Source organism: Micromesistius poutassou (assembly GCF_964030765.1).
Source record: "Micromesistius poutassou genome assembly, chromosome: 5".
NCBI classification, from domain to species: domain Eukaryota; kingdom Metazoa; phylum Chordata; class Actinopteri; order Gadiformes; family Gadidae; genus Micromesistius; species Micromesistius poutassou.
In genome coordinates this window covers 20977636-20995052 of record NC_140275.1, presented here as the reverse complement: position 1 = coordinate 20995052, position 17417 = coordinate 20977636, and the positions used below count along the sequence as shown (strand labels likewise).

The following is a 17417-nucleotide window of genomic DNA, read 5'->3' as shown; positions in this document are numbered from 1 at the left end:
ATAGTCACTGTATTCTTATTTTTACGACCAAAATAACCTCTCGCACCTTGATTAGCACAGAGCTCGACATTATATCAACACAAACACACCCACACAATAATATACTAACACGGGTATTTGTGGATCAACATGTGTTAATCAAAAGATAATCACAGAATCACGTTTGTCTAGTGTGTGTTCTCATTGCTATAAACCACATACAATTGTGTTTCAGTGTAAACATCATTGATACCCTGGGGTTATCTTGGCAAGATTCGTTTTTGCTTCTTCTTCTTTATGACACAAATGCAAATGTGCATATTACAATTTCTAAACCTCTCTTTGGCATGCATGACAATTACCACTAAAGACATAGCAACATTTATAAATCGATATACCATACAGCTACGACAGCACATCCATTCTACTTCAGGAAAAATCGGAATGCAATGTGTTGTGGTTCCCCTCAGACCAGGAGGAAGAGGCAGTGTGAGGCAGAACGGTTGTCTCAAATAATCCTGTGCTCCGAATCGGGAAATAGCATCTCATGACTGTTGCTATGGAGTTCATTTCAATGTGATATCCTGTGCACAGTGGATATGTATGATTTGGTAAACAACCAAAGATCATATAGTAGGCCTATTTCCATTTTTTTTGCTAAGACACTCATGCAGAGCTACCATCAAATGGGGAGCTCCTGCCCACTTTGTACATTCCACTTGACTTTAAGAGAGGGCAGCCTGCTGACTTCACCATACCCCAGCATGCATTTCGTCTTGCTTGGACCATACCCCCATTAGAAGATCAACAGGTTAACCCAGATGTCACAGAAGATAGGCAGGTCGATAGAGAAGATCATCTGAACGAAACCCCTCAGATGAATACATTGGATACTATTATGGGATGCTTTGGATACCCTGCACAGGTTTGGATGTTACATCTGAAATTACGTACACAACTGGTATCAGCCAGTTTTCAATGTGATAACACCCCAGCTGCTGGTTTCATGAGCTAACCTACAGACAAAACGGTAAGCTTCCATCAAACTACAGAGTTTCAACACGTGACACATTACAGAGGCACAGCAGTGATGCACTGTACGTAGGATGCAGACTTCTTGGTTGCAGGACAATCAGCCATGTCACATTCAGGTGGAGAAGACGATGACACGTTTGACCCAAAACGTGGCCATCAACCCTTCCTTTACATATACATTTTACACATTCCACGAGACACATTGTATTGCCACGTCGAGGTCGACCAGAAACGAAAAGCATTGACAATCCTATTATTTAGTTTGTGAGAACTGAAGTGCAAAATAAACGGCCCTCATCCTTGACAATCATCTGCCATGGCTACAAAAAGGTTTGGCCTCAGTTAAACTGAGAGCATCTCAAGGAAGAACACCTCTAGAAAGTTCAAGCAGTTTTAGTTGAATCCAGTGTCGTAGTTTGTGAATGGCTCAGAGCTCTTAGCATCGCTGCTCGGTTCGCTACCCGGGCTGATGGATGGATGGAGGGCAGAAAGGGGACAAAGGGGGCCGGACGGAATGTGATCAATCAGTCGGTCCTATCGAGACATCATCCGGACAAACTCTGTAACAGAAGGGTGGGAGGATGGAGATAATGAAGAACTACAAACATGGAGGACTTTTACTGACCGCTGGGAGGGAGGAGAGAGGGTTTACCTTCAAAGTCAACCAGCCCGTCTCCATTCAGGTCCACATCTCTGAGTATCTCCTCCAAGTCTTTAGGACATACCTGCTGAAATTAAATGGCGTGGTAAATCAACATTTAGAAAGTTGTTGGACACATTTCCTTTCTCAAAATCTCAACTTCAAGATTTCTCAATGTATCTTTCCTAAAGCCTGTCCGATCCAAAATGTGGTATTGTGGTATAACTGTAATAATTAGGATGTAGCCATAGATACTGTAATCTAGTATCTAAGAAGCAACGGATCGCTCACCTGTTGACCTAGTAGCTTCCTCATGGCCTCTCTCAGTTCAGAGAGGCTTATTGCCCCGTCTCCATTGGTGTCAAACTGTGTGTTCAGAAAAGATAAAGACCCACCAAACAATAGTAAGAAGAGATATGTCCAAAGAAGCTCAGAGCTGACCGCAGCCATTATTTGACTTGTAAGTCTCAGTGGGGAACGGCCTACCTCTCTGAAGGCCTCCTTTAACTCCTTTATACCAATCATATCAGCGGTCTCAGCCAGAAGTTTGGGTCCCATTAACTCCACAAAATCTTCAAAATCCACATGTCCGCCCACTTCAGAAACAGAGAAAATTATTAAGTTGGATGTAATCAGAAAACAGTAATGACCAATGAGTACAATGGTTATAGCATGTAATTGCATGGTATGGTATGGAAACCATAGAAAATGTAGCCCTAACGATTCATGTTGATTTGCTGGCTCAGCTCAATCAGCTCCATCTCGGTGGGCATGTATCCCATGGTCCTCATGCAGTTCCCGAGGTCTTTACAGCTGATGAAGCCATCTTTGTCCTTGTCGAACTCTTTGAAAGCATCCCGCAACTCTGTGGAGCAATCACACAGACCGGTTGAGGTAGAGACACTTTTATATTTGTCAACACAGAATAAATATGGTGAATATTACACAAATGTTCAATGCATATATTTGAGCTCTCTATATTCTCATATAATAATCTAAAATATTTAACATCCAAATCTCTCAAATTTGAAAGAGCTCTTTCTAAAGAAACAAATTCAAGTCGTTTAAATGCTGTGCTTTTGTTCTTGTTCTTCGTTTGTTCTAAATATTTTCAAGTAAATTTATATTGAGACCTTGAAATTGTTGATGAAAAACTCTTAATTTAATAAACATAGCATACCGTCGAGTTCCTCTGGCCTCAGCTCTCGGTCCTGCAATGACAGATGAAGAAGGTTTAGGAAATCGATAATCCGATAATCACACACACACACACACACACACACAAAACACTTCCTTGGCTTCCATGATGGACACAAAAATATACTACTGTTAAACCCTTCAATAACAAACAATCTATCTCCAGGACTGCTTGCGAATCATAGCAGAACACATATTGCAAACAGATATCCTTATCGGAATGGACCCTCGCTGGATCTTGGAGCGACGTTTCAGGTACTTCACTGACCAATGTTCCCAGGAACACTATCAAAACAATTACCGGGAAATGCTTCTGTGTGACACCATGTTTGTCTGGGGAGCTTTCTATGCAGCCCACCATTAAAGGACACAAGGAGAAGGAGAGAGACACCAGATCCTTCAGAGGGTCAAAGCAGGAGCAAGGCAGAATGTAAACAAAACACAGACTCTGTGACACAACGTTCAGATCCGACTGGAACCCCAGGCAACGGAAACCTAAAAGGACAAGGGAGCCAAGACTGGCCTAGAAGCTGGCTAAAGTGTCAGTGTAAATAACGTTACTTCCAAGAATTAACAAATATTGGACTTATACATTTGTTATATATATAAGTAGCGGAGGAACTACTTTTGGAATGTAATACCACAATATTATGTGATAGTAAAAAGTATAGTGTTCAAAAACTCATGCTCATCTACAACCTGCTCTCCTCTTGGCTCATAAAAACAAATGGTATTTGGTGGACGGGAAACATCAGCGAAGAGAGAGAACCCAGGCTTTGTGTTTTTTGTGAGAGTGTGAAAGAATTTCAAAATCAAGAGGACATGGTGGAAAGTATGACGTGAGCTAGTCAATAATGATCCAGCTGGCCAAGTTTCCACTGAACTATACCAGTTTACCCATGACGTGGGGTACCCCATGTACCCAGTACGCATGCACACACACACACACACACACACACACACACACACACACACACACACACACACACACACACACACACACACACACACACACACACACACACACACACACACACACACCACACCGTAGAACAACGTGACGTTCAGCCTTTTGTGTACTGAGGACGCAGTAGAAATGAAATATGAATTACACCAACTGAGCAGAGTTTGCTCTGATTAAAATATAAAAAGTCTGCCGTCGTCCAAGGTCATGAATTGAAACAAGTTTGACAACATATTACTCACGCAAACGTCACTGTGAACTGACAATGAACGGAGGATTTGATTTGTAGACTTGCAACACTGGAAAAACAAAAGCAGGAGTGGTTGACAATAACATCTCCATTTGCTAAACCCAAATGGTCATTTTTTAAGAACAAGAGCTACATTGGATAAAAACATGACCATCTAGCGTGGTCATTTAAACAATGGATGGTTGCTCAGATAGAGGCTTGCAGAGCTTAAAATGTGCCTAGAATTAACATTTACTCCACATCTACATTTACTCCTGATTAAATCACAGAAGATTCAACAAGGGCCAGGGGGGAGAAAGATAATGGCTTACCTTCATGAGGAGAGATTCTAGCCTGTTTCCCATAATAATACAAAAATAATAATTATAAAACTAAATCAAATGCTAAAATTGCTTTGACGGATCAGTTGAAAGAATAGCGAACTGCAATTTACTCCAATCACTGTGAACTCTAACTTGAGCATGACCAACACCAGAGAGACAGAGAGACGGGAAGTGGGAGAGGGAGACAGTACGAGTGGGGGAGAAAGAGGGAGAGAGAGGGAGAGAGAGAGAGAGAGAGAGCGAGAGAGAGAGAGAGAGGGGGGGGGGGGGGGGGGGGAAGGAAAAAGCGACAATGAACAGTGCTGATAAAGGCTTATAAAAAATGCAAGATGAAATAGAAGTAAATCAAATCCGGTTGAATAATCAAATTAAAAAATGGGCTTGCAGTCCAAGCCAATTTGTAGACTTTTCCAAATCAAATATTTGCCATGATTGGCAAATGAGCATACTTTTCACCATCTTTGCTTTAGACGTATTGCATGATTAAAAGATAGACCCAATCTCACATAAGATCATTCATACATGTGGCTCTATAGCTTTAAACACCCCCACAACCCACAAGCAATAATGACACTTTCTCTCACACACATTCAAGCACACACACACACACACACACACACACACACACACACACACACACACACACCCACCAATCTATTAACCAGTGCCCTCTGCCTGCAGAACCTGACAAGGTCATAGCGACCTCGGTGACGGGGGAGCCGCTGGGAACCAGCTCCAGGCGGGGAGCGGGTGGGGGGAGGGGGGAGGGGGGGGAGGGTGAGAGGGTGAGAGGGTGAGAGTACTCACTCAAGGTCAATGCATTCATCCTGTAATTACATTCTGGAGCCCTCTGTCTGAAAGGCGGATGATGGGGGGGTGTGTATGTTAGGGTTTCCCGTTCTTTCAAAAGAAAGGGAAAGCATTTCTCTCCCCTTGGCTCACAAACCAAAACAACAACAAGGTATCCCCCTCCTACTATAATCTAAGTCGTTTATTCCCGTCTCAGTCACTTATATAGGCCTATAAACCCACCATGGTGTGGTTTGTTTTGTATTAGGACTTGTATTAAGTGAGGTTTGGATGATTGGGCCACCTTATGCCCCTTTACTGACTGAGTACTGTAATTTCATGTTTTGTATTATTGAGAACATGGGTTACAGACGAAACGATACCGGTTTTATTGGGAGTGACAGGGCTGCACATATCAGAGGAATTGCATGAAGTTCTATAGGCAGCTCTTGATGAATGATGGATGAATACGCCTGACTTGAACTCTTACGCCAACCATCAACCCCCGAACCCAGGCCTTACCTGCCCGAAGAGAGAGTTCAGAACCGTGCGCAGATTTAACCCGATGGTTGAGGATGTGGTGCTGGACCTGCGCGAGCGGCGGCAGGATTGGCTGGACGGCGGCGGCGGCGAGAGGGAAGAGGGGGACGGCGCGCGCCCCTCATCAGGACCACCGCCGCGCGACTCCGCGGGCTCCTGGCGGTCCGTCCGCTTGAAGAACGGCGCCGTGTCGTCGGTGTCGGACAGAGACGGGATCCTGGGGACGGTCCGGGCGCTGTGCGTGTAGGACCGCTGCGGTGCGGGAGGCGGCTCATCCCGGTCAGGCCTTCTGCGGTGGTGTCGGTGGGTGCTTCTGGATGTCTTGCAACTCTCCCTCACAAGTCGCTCCTTTTCGCGGGAGTCCTGCGGATGGTCCTCGTCCTCCTCCTCCTGGGAAGGAGCGCTGGACACTCGGTGGCGATGCTTTGGGGAGTGGTAGCGGTTCCCGTCCCGGGAGGGCGCGGGGTACCGGTTGCCCGGGGCAGAGTGGTGATACGGGGGTCTCACGTCGCACTGGGCCGACCAGAAGGACTCATCCGCGGGGTGGCCGCTCGGTAGAGCCGCGGGACGGTGGTGGTGGTGGTGGTGATGGTGACTCCGGTGGCTCTCGGGCGCGCGTTCGAGGTGTGACGAGGGTCCTCTGGTCGATGATTTCAGTAAGGAGGTCCTGGATTCAGACTTGGGGAAAGAGGAGCTCATCTCCTACAGTGTGTTGGTTCCTGTGTAGCCTACTAGTGGTTGGTCTGCATTGACCTGCCGCCAGCTCATCACTGAGCCGTTCCGTGCATCACTGCAGATGCACGGGTGCGCTGCTTGCTTCCCGCGTCCTTCCACCGCCTGACTGCGCGGCAGCGCGGCGCGGGTGCGCGCAGACAGAGCGCCTCGAAGGGCGCGACGCCGCGTCCACCTTTCCCTTCATCGGGTCAACAGAGTTGTTGGTTTTCCATACGAGCCACGCTATAGAGCAACTCATTATCGATAGGCTACATCTGATCAGAGCGGCTTCTCTTTAGACGCACGGATCAAATGGTATTCAGAGAACAGATGATATATAGGCCTACAGGCTACAGCCACTAGAGATCAAAGAAGTATGCTGTATTTATAAATGTGCAATATAATACAAACACCCCACGCATACAACATCAGTTACCATATCAATTCAAAGTAAAGTAAATACATTTTGGGAATTTTGCAATTCAATAATGCTTTTCCTCCATAATAAAGCGTTCAGATTATGTCAATCATTTGCCAAATGGATTCATAATTTAAAAGGCTTATTGGAGCGTATTTGATTCAGTCACACAAACACTTGTCTATTGCAATGTATGAAAGAAAATCGGAATAACATAATTTCAATCGCAATCCTGATTCCTATAATTCATAATCCAGCTGTAAACAAAGGATTGGTGCCCTCTTGGGAGGCTCAAGAATCACAGCTTTTATTACAAAGTGAATCGACAGTGCTTTTCTTTTAAGGCCTGATAATGGACATCTTCAAAAATTCAACGCATTTTAATATTGTAAACAATTTCCATACATTAAGAATACTTGTAAACCGTCTCAATGAATTGATTGGATCTTTTGAGTGATGGGTGGGGAAGATTCAATACACGCATGATTTGATCAATAAGAATTAGGGTTTGCCATAACAACTGATTACATCACCATACAATGCTGCAAAATACCAGATTGAGTTAACGGAAAACACCACTGAACAAGAAAGATATCAACTCACGTTTAAATAATCTACCAATCAACGACCAAAAGCAATGCAATACGGTTTCCGAAAATATTGAGTGAAATGTCATTACTTTGAATAAACAACACTATAGCTACAATAGTTAATATTTCAAAAACATATCAACCAACATTTTTTCGTTTGCCTACTGCAATCCAATTTTACAGAAGTACAAACCTGATATCAAATACAACCAAAGTACAAGGGTTTAGTCAAATCTACTAAAAACACTCCTCCTTCTCTTCCACCTCCACCGCCACAAGAGAACAAGGCTGACTCACACAATTTGATCATAAAAATGTGCTTATCTAACCATGCCTTGTGAAAGCAGTATCGATTTATTTTTTCCAGAGAGGACCTCCACCATCGCCTTCCCGACACAGACGGTTCAGATAATGGTGGAGACAGGGGCTGTTTTCTGTATGATACTGAACCAACGGATCCCGGTGGACACATGGGCTGTTTCCTGTACGTGTCTGAACAGAGGTGGAGATTTGGGCTATTTTCTGTATGTTAATTGACACAATCATTACGCAAAATACCTTGGCGGAGGGCCAACAGGATGCCATCAGAATACTGGACCTCAACGTGGGCTCAACATTCCCAGACCGGTTATGGTGTCATTGATGTACTATTATTAGTAAAGTTTTATCGTGAATAGTATACAACACATATTGAAATCCTACAGGCAAGCAGTGATCAAATCTTTTTGATCCCTGTTGGGTTTTCAGGTCGAACCAGTGAGTGCCACAATCCACTTGACTATAAACTGTTTATCCTAATATTCATCTGTGCAAAACAACTATTGTGTTAGTTACTGTTGTTGTATTGTGCCAACCAATAGCAAAGGAGCCAGTAGCAAGTAGGACATGGTGAAAGTCGTGTCGTAGGAGATTGTCAGTGGACGATATAAATGTGCTGTTAGCATCTATGATATTCCCTATAAATAGCAACATCGCAATGTTTTGATTCATTGACAATATAAAGGTGAATACATAATCGCCTACTCAGCGGACATCGGTCAAATATCTCGTAGCCCTTTCTAAGCGCTAAAGTGTTAGAAAACAGTGATCGTCTTCAAGTGTTCAGCCTAGGTTCCTAAAGAATCATAGTGTTAGCGATGACGGTCATTCCTTCTCCAAGGGCAACACTGAAGGGAAACGAAAACCTTTAAGTCGGGTCCATGGACGATCACCCCCCCACCCCCCCCCCCCCGCGCTGCTGAAAGACAATCAATCTGCAGTGTAAAAACCGACAAGCTCGCTATCAACACCGACAAATCCCGTCCACTGCCCCCGTTGAGCTATATACACACACGCACCAAAAGGCCATTTACACACGTCAACTAATATCAACGGGCTAATGCTCACAGCTACAGCTGAAAGTGGCTAAAAGGAATATCGTGGGACTACATCTTCACGTGGCCCTTTGGTACAAATTAAATATGCAAGCAACATATGAACACATCGATAAGAGGAGGCCCCGATACTTCGCTGGGACGCCTTCAAAGGAGGACTACGGCGGGCAGGAGCACATCGTACACAGTGGGTCTGAGTGTGGGGGGTGGGGGTGGGGGGGGGAAGCCCCCAGCAGGCCCGTTTCCTCGTCGTCGTCAGCAGCAGTCTCGTCCGTGGACGCGGTCTCCCCCCGACCCCCCCACGACCCCTGGTCTCAGCGACCCGGGGTGAAAATGTAGTCCAGTGCTTGGCGCTCGGCTGCGGCCACGTTGGGGTGCCAGAGGTCCACCATGAAGACCACCCGGGGGCCGTCCTCTGCAACGCCTGCCCAGAAGCAGCACAAAACACAAGAGTTCAACTCCCAGCCGATTACGTGTTTGTTGCTGCGGCAACATTAGATATAAACAGCAATCACTGTTCGTTGCCACTTTCCTTTCCGTTTATTTTCCCCGATAGTAGATGTTTCAAGGGGGACCCATTTTGAAGGCTGTACACAACGGCTGAAGCTGTTGTTCCCAGCAGTTCCCCCACTAATAAGATTTACCTTCTGACTGCTGTGGCTTTTTGTAGTGTGATGAGACCGTGTGTGATGTTATAGTGTGATGTGACTGTTTGTGATATGTGATGTAACTGTATGTAAAGTGAATATGTCATAGTGTGATGTAACTGTATGTAATGTCAATGTGATGTTATAGTGTGATATAACAGTATGTGATGTAACTGATGTTAGTGTGATGTAACTGTTTGTGATGTAAATGTAATGTCATAGTGCGATGTAATGTGAATGTGATGTTATATTGTGATGTAACTGTATGTAATTTTATAAAGCGTTGTAACTGTATGTAATGTTATAAGTGATGTAACTGTATGTGATGTTATAGTGTGATGTAACTATGTAATGTTATAGTGTGATGTAACTGTATGCAATGTTATAGAGTGATGTAACTGTATGTGATGTTATAGAGTGATGTAACTGTATGCAATGTTATAGTGATGTAACTATGCGATGTTATAGAGTGATGTAACTGTATGTGATGTTATAGAGTGATGTAACTGTATGTGATGTTATAGAGTGATGTAACTGTATGTGATGTTATAGAGTGATGTAACTGTATGTGATGTTATAGAGTGATGTAACTGTGTGTGATGTTATAGAGTGATGTAACTGTATGTGATGTTATAGAGTGATGTAACTGTATGTGATGTTATAGAGTGATGTAACTGTGTGTGATGTTATAGAGTGATGTAACTGTATGTGATGTTATAGAGTGATGTAACTGTATGTGATGTTATAGTGATGTAACTATGCGATGTTATAGAGTGATGTAACTGTATGTGATGTTATAGAGTGATGTAACTGTATGCAATGTTATAGTGATGTAACTATGCGATGTTATAGAGTGATGTAACTGTATGTGATGTTATAGAGTGATGTAACTGTATGTGATGTTATAGAGTGATGTAACTGTATGTGATGTTATAGAGTGATGTAACTGTATGTGATGTTATAGAGTGATGTAACTGTGTGTGATGTTATAGAGTGATGTAACTGTATGTGATGTTATAGAGTGATGTAACTGTATGTGATGTTATAGTGATGTAACTGTATGCGATGTTATAGAGTGATGTAACTGTATGTGATGTTATAGAGTGATGTAACTGTATGTGATGTTATAGTGATGTAACTGTATGTGATGTTATAGAGTGATGTAACTGTATGTGATGTTATAGAGTGATGTGACTGTATGTGATGTTATAGAGTGATGTAACTGTATGTGATGTTATAGAGTGATGTAACTGTATGTGATGTTATAGAGTGATGTAACTGTGTGTGATGTTATAGAGTGATGTGACTGTGTGTGATGTTATAGAGTGATGTAACTGTATGTGATGTTATAGAGTGATGTAACTGTATGTGATGTTACAGAGTGATGTAACTGTATGTGATGTTATAGTGATGTAACTGTGATGTAAATGGCGGTACCCTCGTGGAAGGCCCGGTGGAGGAAGGAGTCGTCAAAGAGCAGGCAGCTCCCCTCGGACCAGCACTGCGGCTCCCCCCCCACCACCAGCTCACAGGCAGACGGCACGCGGAGACCTGGCGGCACGTAACACACACACATCACACCTTAGGGCTGCAGCGCGCAACACACACGCACACACACATCACACCTTAGGGCGCACTCGGAGACCTAGCAGCACATAGTCCACACACACACACACACACACACACACACACACACACCACACGTTAGGTCTCAGAGTGATCCCTAGCAGCACGCAGTCCACACACACATCACACTTTAGGGGTCACTCGTCCCGTTCAAACAACGCTGGGCTTTGAGGTTTTGCACAATGTGCGTTACAATCCGGCAGCTGAATATTTGACGGCCGTGAAATTGTTAAGATTGAGTGACGGAACGCAATCTTTTTCATGAGAAGGTGAGAAACAGGTCTTTAAAATAATAACACTAATAATACATATAATATACACATAATATATAGTAATAATACAATACCCTGAGTGTTATCATTACAATACTATTCAAATTGAAACAAAACAGCATTACAGCGCTACAGCCATTCTTTAAAACGATTCATAGCGGTGCTATCGATGGATACTGACTGAATCGAACAAACATAAGACGCTTTCTGTTCACGGCGCCACCCAGCGGTCCCCGGCGCGGAGCTGGCCGCGACCGCGGGTTTTGAGCTTACCCAGGTGGCAGCGCAGCCGCACGTTGGTGGGCCCGTAGTGCTCCGCCACCAGGGCGCCGGGCGACAGCACGGAGAAGCAGGCGTTCCCGAACACGTTGTTGGCGATGAAGGTGCGCAGCTGCCCCAGCACCCGCCAGGCCCGGGGGCAGCGCCGGGCGTTGAGCGCCAGCGGCGTGCCCTGGTTCACCAGGTAGTAGGTCCACCACTGGCCGTGGGGCGTGCTGTTGCTCTTCCAGCCGGGGGGCAGGGGCGAGCCGCCGCGGGCGGGGGCCTGGTTGTACACGTTGCCGAACTCGGCCAGCAGGGCGGGGAAGCTGCGCTCCAGCAGCTCCACGTCGTGCTTCTGGGCGTCGCGGGAGAAGAAGGGGGCGGACGGCAGGTCGGGCAGGAAGAACACCTCGGGCCTCTGGATGGTCGGCCGGCCGGAGAGGTGGCGCCCCTGGTCCCGCACCCCCTTGTGCACGCGGCCCATGCCCGACCAGGTGTAGCGCTTGGCGTACTCCTGCAGGCTGTGGTACAGCCGCTGGTTCAGGCCCTCGCCCGGCGCCGTGCAGCGGAAGCACTCGGCCGACTGGCAGTAGGCCAGGCCGTTCTGCTCGTCCAGCGAGCCCGGCGGCGCCGCCTTGGCCCCGCCCGCCGCCGCCGCCGCCGCCCCGTCGGCGCCGCCGCCCAGGACGCCGCCGGCCCGCAGGTGGCCGGGCTCGGCGCCGTAGCGGCCGCGCAGCGGGCTGGAGCCGTGCTCCCGCCCCACCCGGTAGCAGTACCACAGGAAGAGCAGCAGCAGGCAGGCCGCCGTGCCCACCGCGCTCGACTCGCAGTCCCGTATGGACTGCATCCCGTCGGCCACCAGCTCCCGCACCCTCCCCAGTGACCACTCCATCTCGGCTCCTCCCTCCCTCCCTCCCCCCCGGAGAGCGCTCTCTACTCTTGCTGTAGGCGGGTGGGAGGTAGGGGGATGGACGACGGAGAAGCGGACCGGTCTCTCTCTCCCCTACTACTCCCCCTGCACCTTACAAAGCCCCGTAGTAGGACCTCGGTGAGCACAGTCTAATGCACTTGGTATCAGACGCTCTCCTCCTGCACAGCCTGGGGCAATGGGAGCTGGCTCTCTGGCTGCTGCTGATGCGGGCTCCTAACATTTCAGCACGCTGGAACCGGGGGAAGGTCTGTGTTTTTCCCCCCCTCTCTCCTGTGCGCTGTGTCTGGCTGCTTGTGCTGCTCCCTCTCGCGTCCTTCTAGACAAATGCAGACAGACGCTGCATCTTAGGGCATCTGGAGTCTGAGGAGAGAAAGGGAGTGGAGAGCACAGCAGGCTGAAGTGATGCTACACGCTCAAACTGACCAGGGTAGTGTCTGCATAAAGTGTGCCTCTGTGTACACACACCCACCCACCCACCCACACACACACACACATCCCATGATCAGTTGTATCCAATGGGTCTGATTAGGACACATGTTCCGCACACATACACACCACATCTTAACTGCAGGAAGCTCTCCCACACACTTTAGAGTTAGAAATACAGTGTGCAGTTATAGAAATAACTGCACACTGGATTCGAACACACACACACACACACACACACACACACACACACACACACTCCGCCTTTCCACACACCCGAAACTGTGTAAAACCATGAGTCATGCATGCACAACATCTGACTTAAAAATAAAAGTAAAGACATAGCTACAGTTTAGGTATTCGATGGAGAATTGTACAAGCATAGGTATAAACCCCCAAAGGTAATACAAACATAAACAACGCGCAAATATGCATTTATTTGCCACAGACATTCATTGGTGGCACGTCAGCAGGGGGCTCCGTATTCGGGTGCTGGGAATGGGTGGACCCTGCAGGACATTAAATCGGTTTGCTGCCTACCTTTGTTGAACGAATAACATATCACATCACGGATAAGGCTGTGTCATTACGTCACACAGAAAGCATAAGCACGGTGTCGTTTCCAATGCGTCAACAACGTGCAACCACAACTCCACCACGCTACGTTATCGATCCTGGCCAAAAAGGGTCGGCGATGCTGAACCACGAACGGATCCTACTAGACAGCAGCACGACGCCCACCACCGCCGTCCACCGAGGACATCGCTCCAGGACACACCGTCACGTTATACAACACGTCTGCCCAAGACGAATAATGTAAAACGACCACTATTTGATCGTCGCCAACCTTCAACATCACACATGCAACTATTCACAAGGCGACCAAACAAGTAACACCGTCTCCAGAGCTGCAGTGCTTCGCTGTGGGGTGTTTGTCGGGCACAGACGCACAACCTCCCCCGACGTTTAGAGACAAGGGAAGACACAAAGTGTGCTACAGAGACGAACAACAACATGAGGATCTCTTCGGATGACCGAATCTAAACATTGCGATACGTTATAGCTGATGAGACATACCTCCTCAGCAGTCGTGAACTCAGCCTTGTCGATTTTCTGATGCATAGACGAGTCCTAACGATACAATTATTCGTAGTGATGGACAGGACCGAAGCTTTCCGAAACACTGTCGAAATGTAGGAGACGGTTCGGCGCTATGAACCGTTTGACAACTCATCTCACTGATGACATCTGCTGGACACCAAATCACTACACCGTCTGCTGTTCCGAAACCAGCGAACGACTCGAAACGAGGAGCGTTTGTCTGCAACAGAGGGGCGTAAAGGTAAGGGGCGTGACTTGTAGCAGGGGGCGTGACTTGAAGGGGTCCAAATCACACAGAACCACGCGAGATATGGTTGGCAAGGGAACTGGGTTAATCTGCAGGGACGTTTAAATCAAGTGTCCATCCCACAAAGGATGATCTGAAGGAATGTTTGGAGCCTAGTGAGAGTCATTTTAAAATAAAGAAGATTGGTATTTGTAAAAGCAGAGTCCATGGGCTTCCATAATCTATATTTTATAGTCATAGTTAGGAGAAGGTGGACATAGCAAGGCAGACCATCAAAGGCAGAGTTTAGAATAACATATCATTGAGCAAAAATTAAGCTAAATTAAGGCTTACCTCAAACCATTTATATAAAGTAGCCTATCTGGCAAAAGTATTGGGACTTTAGTGAAACCGGCTACTATAGAAAGCAAAATCATGTTGACATCAGAAGGAATGGGGGCAGGGATCATATAGAGAACAAGGTATCATAACCCGGTTAGGACAAACAGGGCTCAACAATCACACGCTACACACAGTTGGAAACCACACATGCAAATGAAAGACAGAGTAGTCGAGCACGGGTTGCTGCGATGCAGAAGGTTTTCCACAGAGCAATGTACGATGTTGGAAATATAGAAATTTGTCACCGCAGGGTGTTTTAGGAAAGCAATTTGAACAAATAATGACTTATATGAAAGAGACCGGTTTAACTGAAAGGATAGACCCTAAAGGGACATGGCAATAAAAGCATATTCCAAATGGTAAAATAAATCAGAACGGGAGAAAAAAAAACCTAAAGATGGAGAAAAAAAACCCACCTGAAAGGCAGAATTCAGATGAAAACAAAAGGTATATTCGCTGACGGTTAACAACAGGTGTGGTGCCGCGGTTTGTATCCGTCGTGACATACGTCTCCGCCCCCAGGGGGCGCACGTGTCACTCGGTTCTCAACCAAACATGCAACATGCAAACTATCTCACGGTGTCATTCTTTATGAAGAGAAGAGAAGAGCAACGGTTATTTACACTCTTAAGAAGAGTTGTGTTTTAAAGAGCGTAAATAAAATATATTCCTCTCAACCCTAAATCCTTTAAACACGTAGGTTCTTATTTCATTTATTTATTTAAAGGACAGTTGCACATCAATCTACATTTCTGTAAATGTGCCAGTGTTAGCCAGCAGGCAAATTTAAACTTAAAGGCATTATATGAAGGATTTTCGCATAAAAATATCTAAAAACGAATAGATAGATAGATAGATGTTGTATATTACCCCAAATGTTTTCAGCCATGTCCAAAATGTGTACCTTACTTCTTCTTCGGGGGAAAACGGGAAACACAAACTAGATGTTTACAATTACAAAAATGTTACAATTATACCAGAATACTAAACCTGCCAATTATGTTGAAACCTATTCTGTAATATATGTCATCTTTACAAGCTGTAATGAGACACAAATATATCCGATTGTAATGCAGTTAACATTCCCAGTAAGCCTATGCCATTTGACTATTTGAAAAGATTAAACAGTCAAAGTAAATATCAAACACGGGTAAAATTCATTACATTGATAAATGATTAAAAAAAAAATAGTAATTGTCAAGTAAGTCAAAGATTTAGTAAAAGCAAGACAAAAACACCAACAATGAATGTGAGACGGACAAATGAAGCACCACACACGCGTTGCTCCATGTGTATGGAATCAAATAGGGCCTAAAGTATTGTAGCTGTGGCCTATTTAAACATTCATTCCTAGTCTAATGTGACGGCTCTGTAGCCCATTGGGATGATTTATTGTCACATGACGAATCGCAATGACAGCAATACCACACAGCTTGGGCAAATGGGACATCATAAATCCACATCGATCCATGCAGAGATTAATTCTTTCAGGAATTGTTTGATTGACTGACTATCACATCTTGTTATGGGGTTCATAGGTTTTGGGTGGTTGACCCCAGGCCTCAGGGCTGTCATCGCTCTGTCAGAGAGCAGTGCCTCAATGTTGGGGGCCAGATCTTCACGGTCTAGAAGGTCAGGGGTCATTCCTACAGCCTCCCAGTCAACATCTGGGTCTGGTCAAAATAGGGTTTGGTTAGTTTACAAGATTTTGTAAAGTGATTGTCATTGTGCTCATTAGTCCCATCTTTGTTAACTCATATTTGTGGTAGAGTTATTTGTTTACTTTTAGATCCTCACTGTCTGAAATGTCAGGGGTCATCACTGTAGCCTCCCAGTCAACATCTGGGTCTGGTCAGTAGAGGGTTTGGTTAGTTTACAAGATCTGTGAAAATGTGAAAATGCAGTTGGAGTGAAATGATCAAACATTTACAGGCAACAGACAAATTAATCTCTGCATGGATCGATGTGGATTTATGATGTCCCGTTTGCCCAAGCTGTGTGGTACTGCGGTCATTGCGATTCGTCATGTGACAATAAATCATCCCAATAGGCTACCGAGCCGTCACATTAGACTAGGGATGAATGTTTAAAGAGGCCAGGGCATTTCGTTCAGTGAATGGCTAATGTAATAATAATAATAATTGATTGAATTTATATAGCGCTTTTCTAGACACTCAAAGACGCTTTACAGTGAAGGGGGGACCTCACCAGGGGGAAGGTTTTATTTATTAACTTTTTTTACTTTTATCATTTGGATTTTTGGAAGTCATTTCACATTTATAAGTTCTAATTTAACACCAGTTAAGGTTAGGGTTAATACATTAACCCTAACCCTGTTAATGTATTAACAACTTTCCACGTTGCCCTAATATATGAATGTACATTCCATTTTCAATGTCTGAATATACTTATTTATAGTGCATTGCCCTTTGACAGGATGTACTTATATTTCTATATTTTTATTATATCATCATTATATCATATATCAGTGGCATAATATGGTCTTAAAATTTCAATAATATCGTTTATTGCAATTATTTTTGGGGCAATATATAATTTATCAATATAAAAAAGCGCAGTTGCTGATGATAGTAGTCATTGTAACATGTAGTACACTGTCTATCCTATAATTTCGTGTGTCTAGTATGCAATTTGCTTACTTGGACAAGTCTTGGTGGGTTTAAATACTTATGGCCCATAGATGAATGAATGG

At 45.2% G+C, this 17417-nt stretch overlaps 2 protein-coding genes across 2 annotated transcripts; both read right to left on the bottom strand.

The window, feature by feature from the left end:
• Positions 1-1253: 1253 nt before the first annotated feature.
• On the bottom strand, positions 1254-6416 carry cabp1a (calcium binding protein 1a; the record flags this gene model as incomplete). Its single annotated transcript, XM_084468223.1, has 7 exons — positions 1254-1574; positions 1667-1739; positions 1946-2020; positions 2141-2250; positions 2376-2519; positions 2835-2865; positions 5700-6416. 7 exons carry the CDS (start codon positions 6414-6416, stop codon positions 1549-1551), a joined length of 1176 nt encoding a protein of 391 aa, XP_084324349.1. The 3' UTR covers positions 1254-1548.
• Positions 6417-8863: 2447 nt separating this feature from the next.
• asphd2 (aspartate beta-hydroxylase domain containing 2) lies at positions 8864-12510 on the bottom strand (the record flags this gene model as incomplete). Its single annotated transcript, XM_084468357.1, has 3 exons — positions 8864-9236; positions 10897-11010; positions 11631-12510. 3 exons carry the CDS (start codon positions 12508-12510, stop codon positions 9127-9129), a joined length of 1104 nt encoding a protein of 367 aa, XP_084324483.1. The 3' UTR covers positions 8864-9126.
• Positions 12511-17417: the final 4907 nt, after the last annotated feature.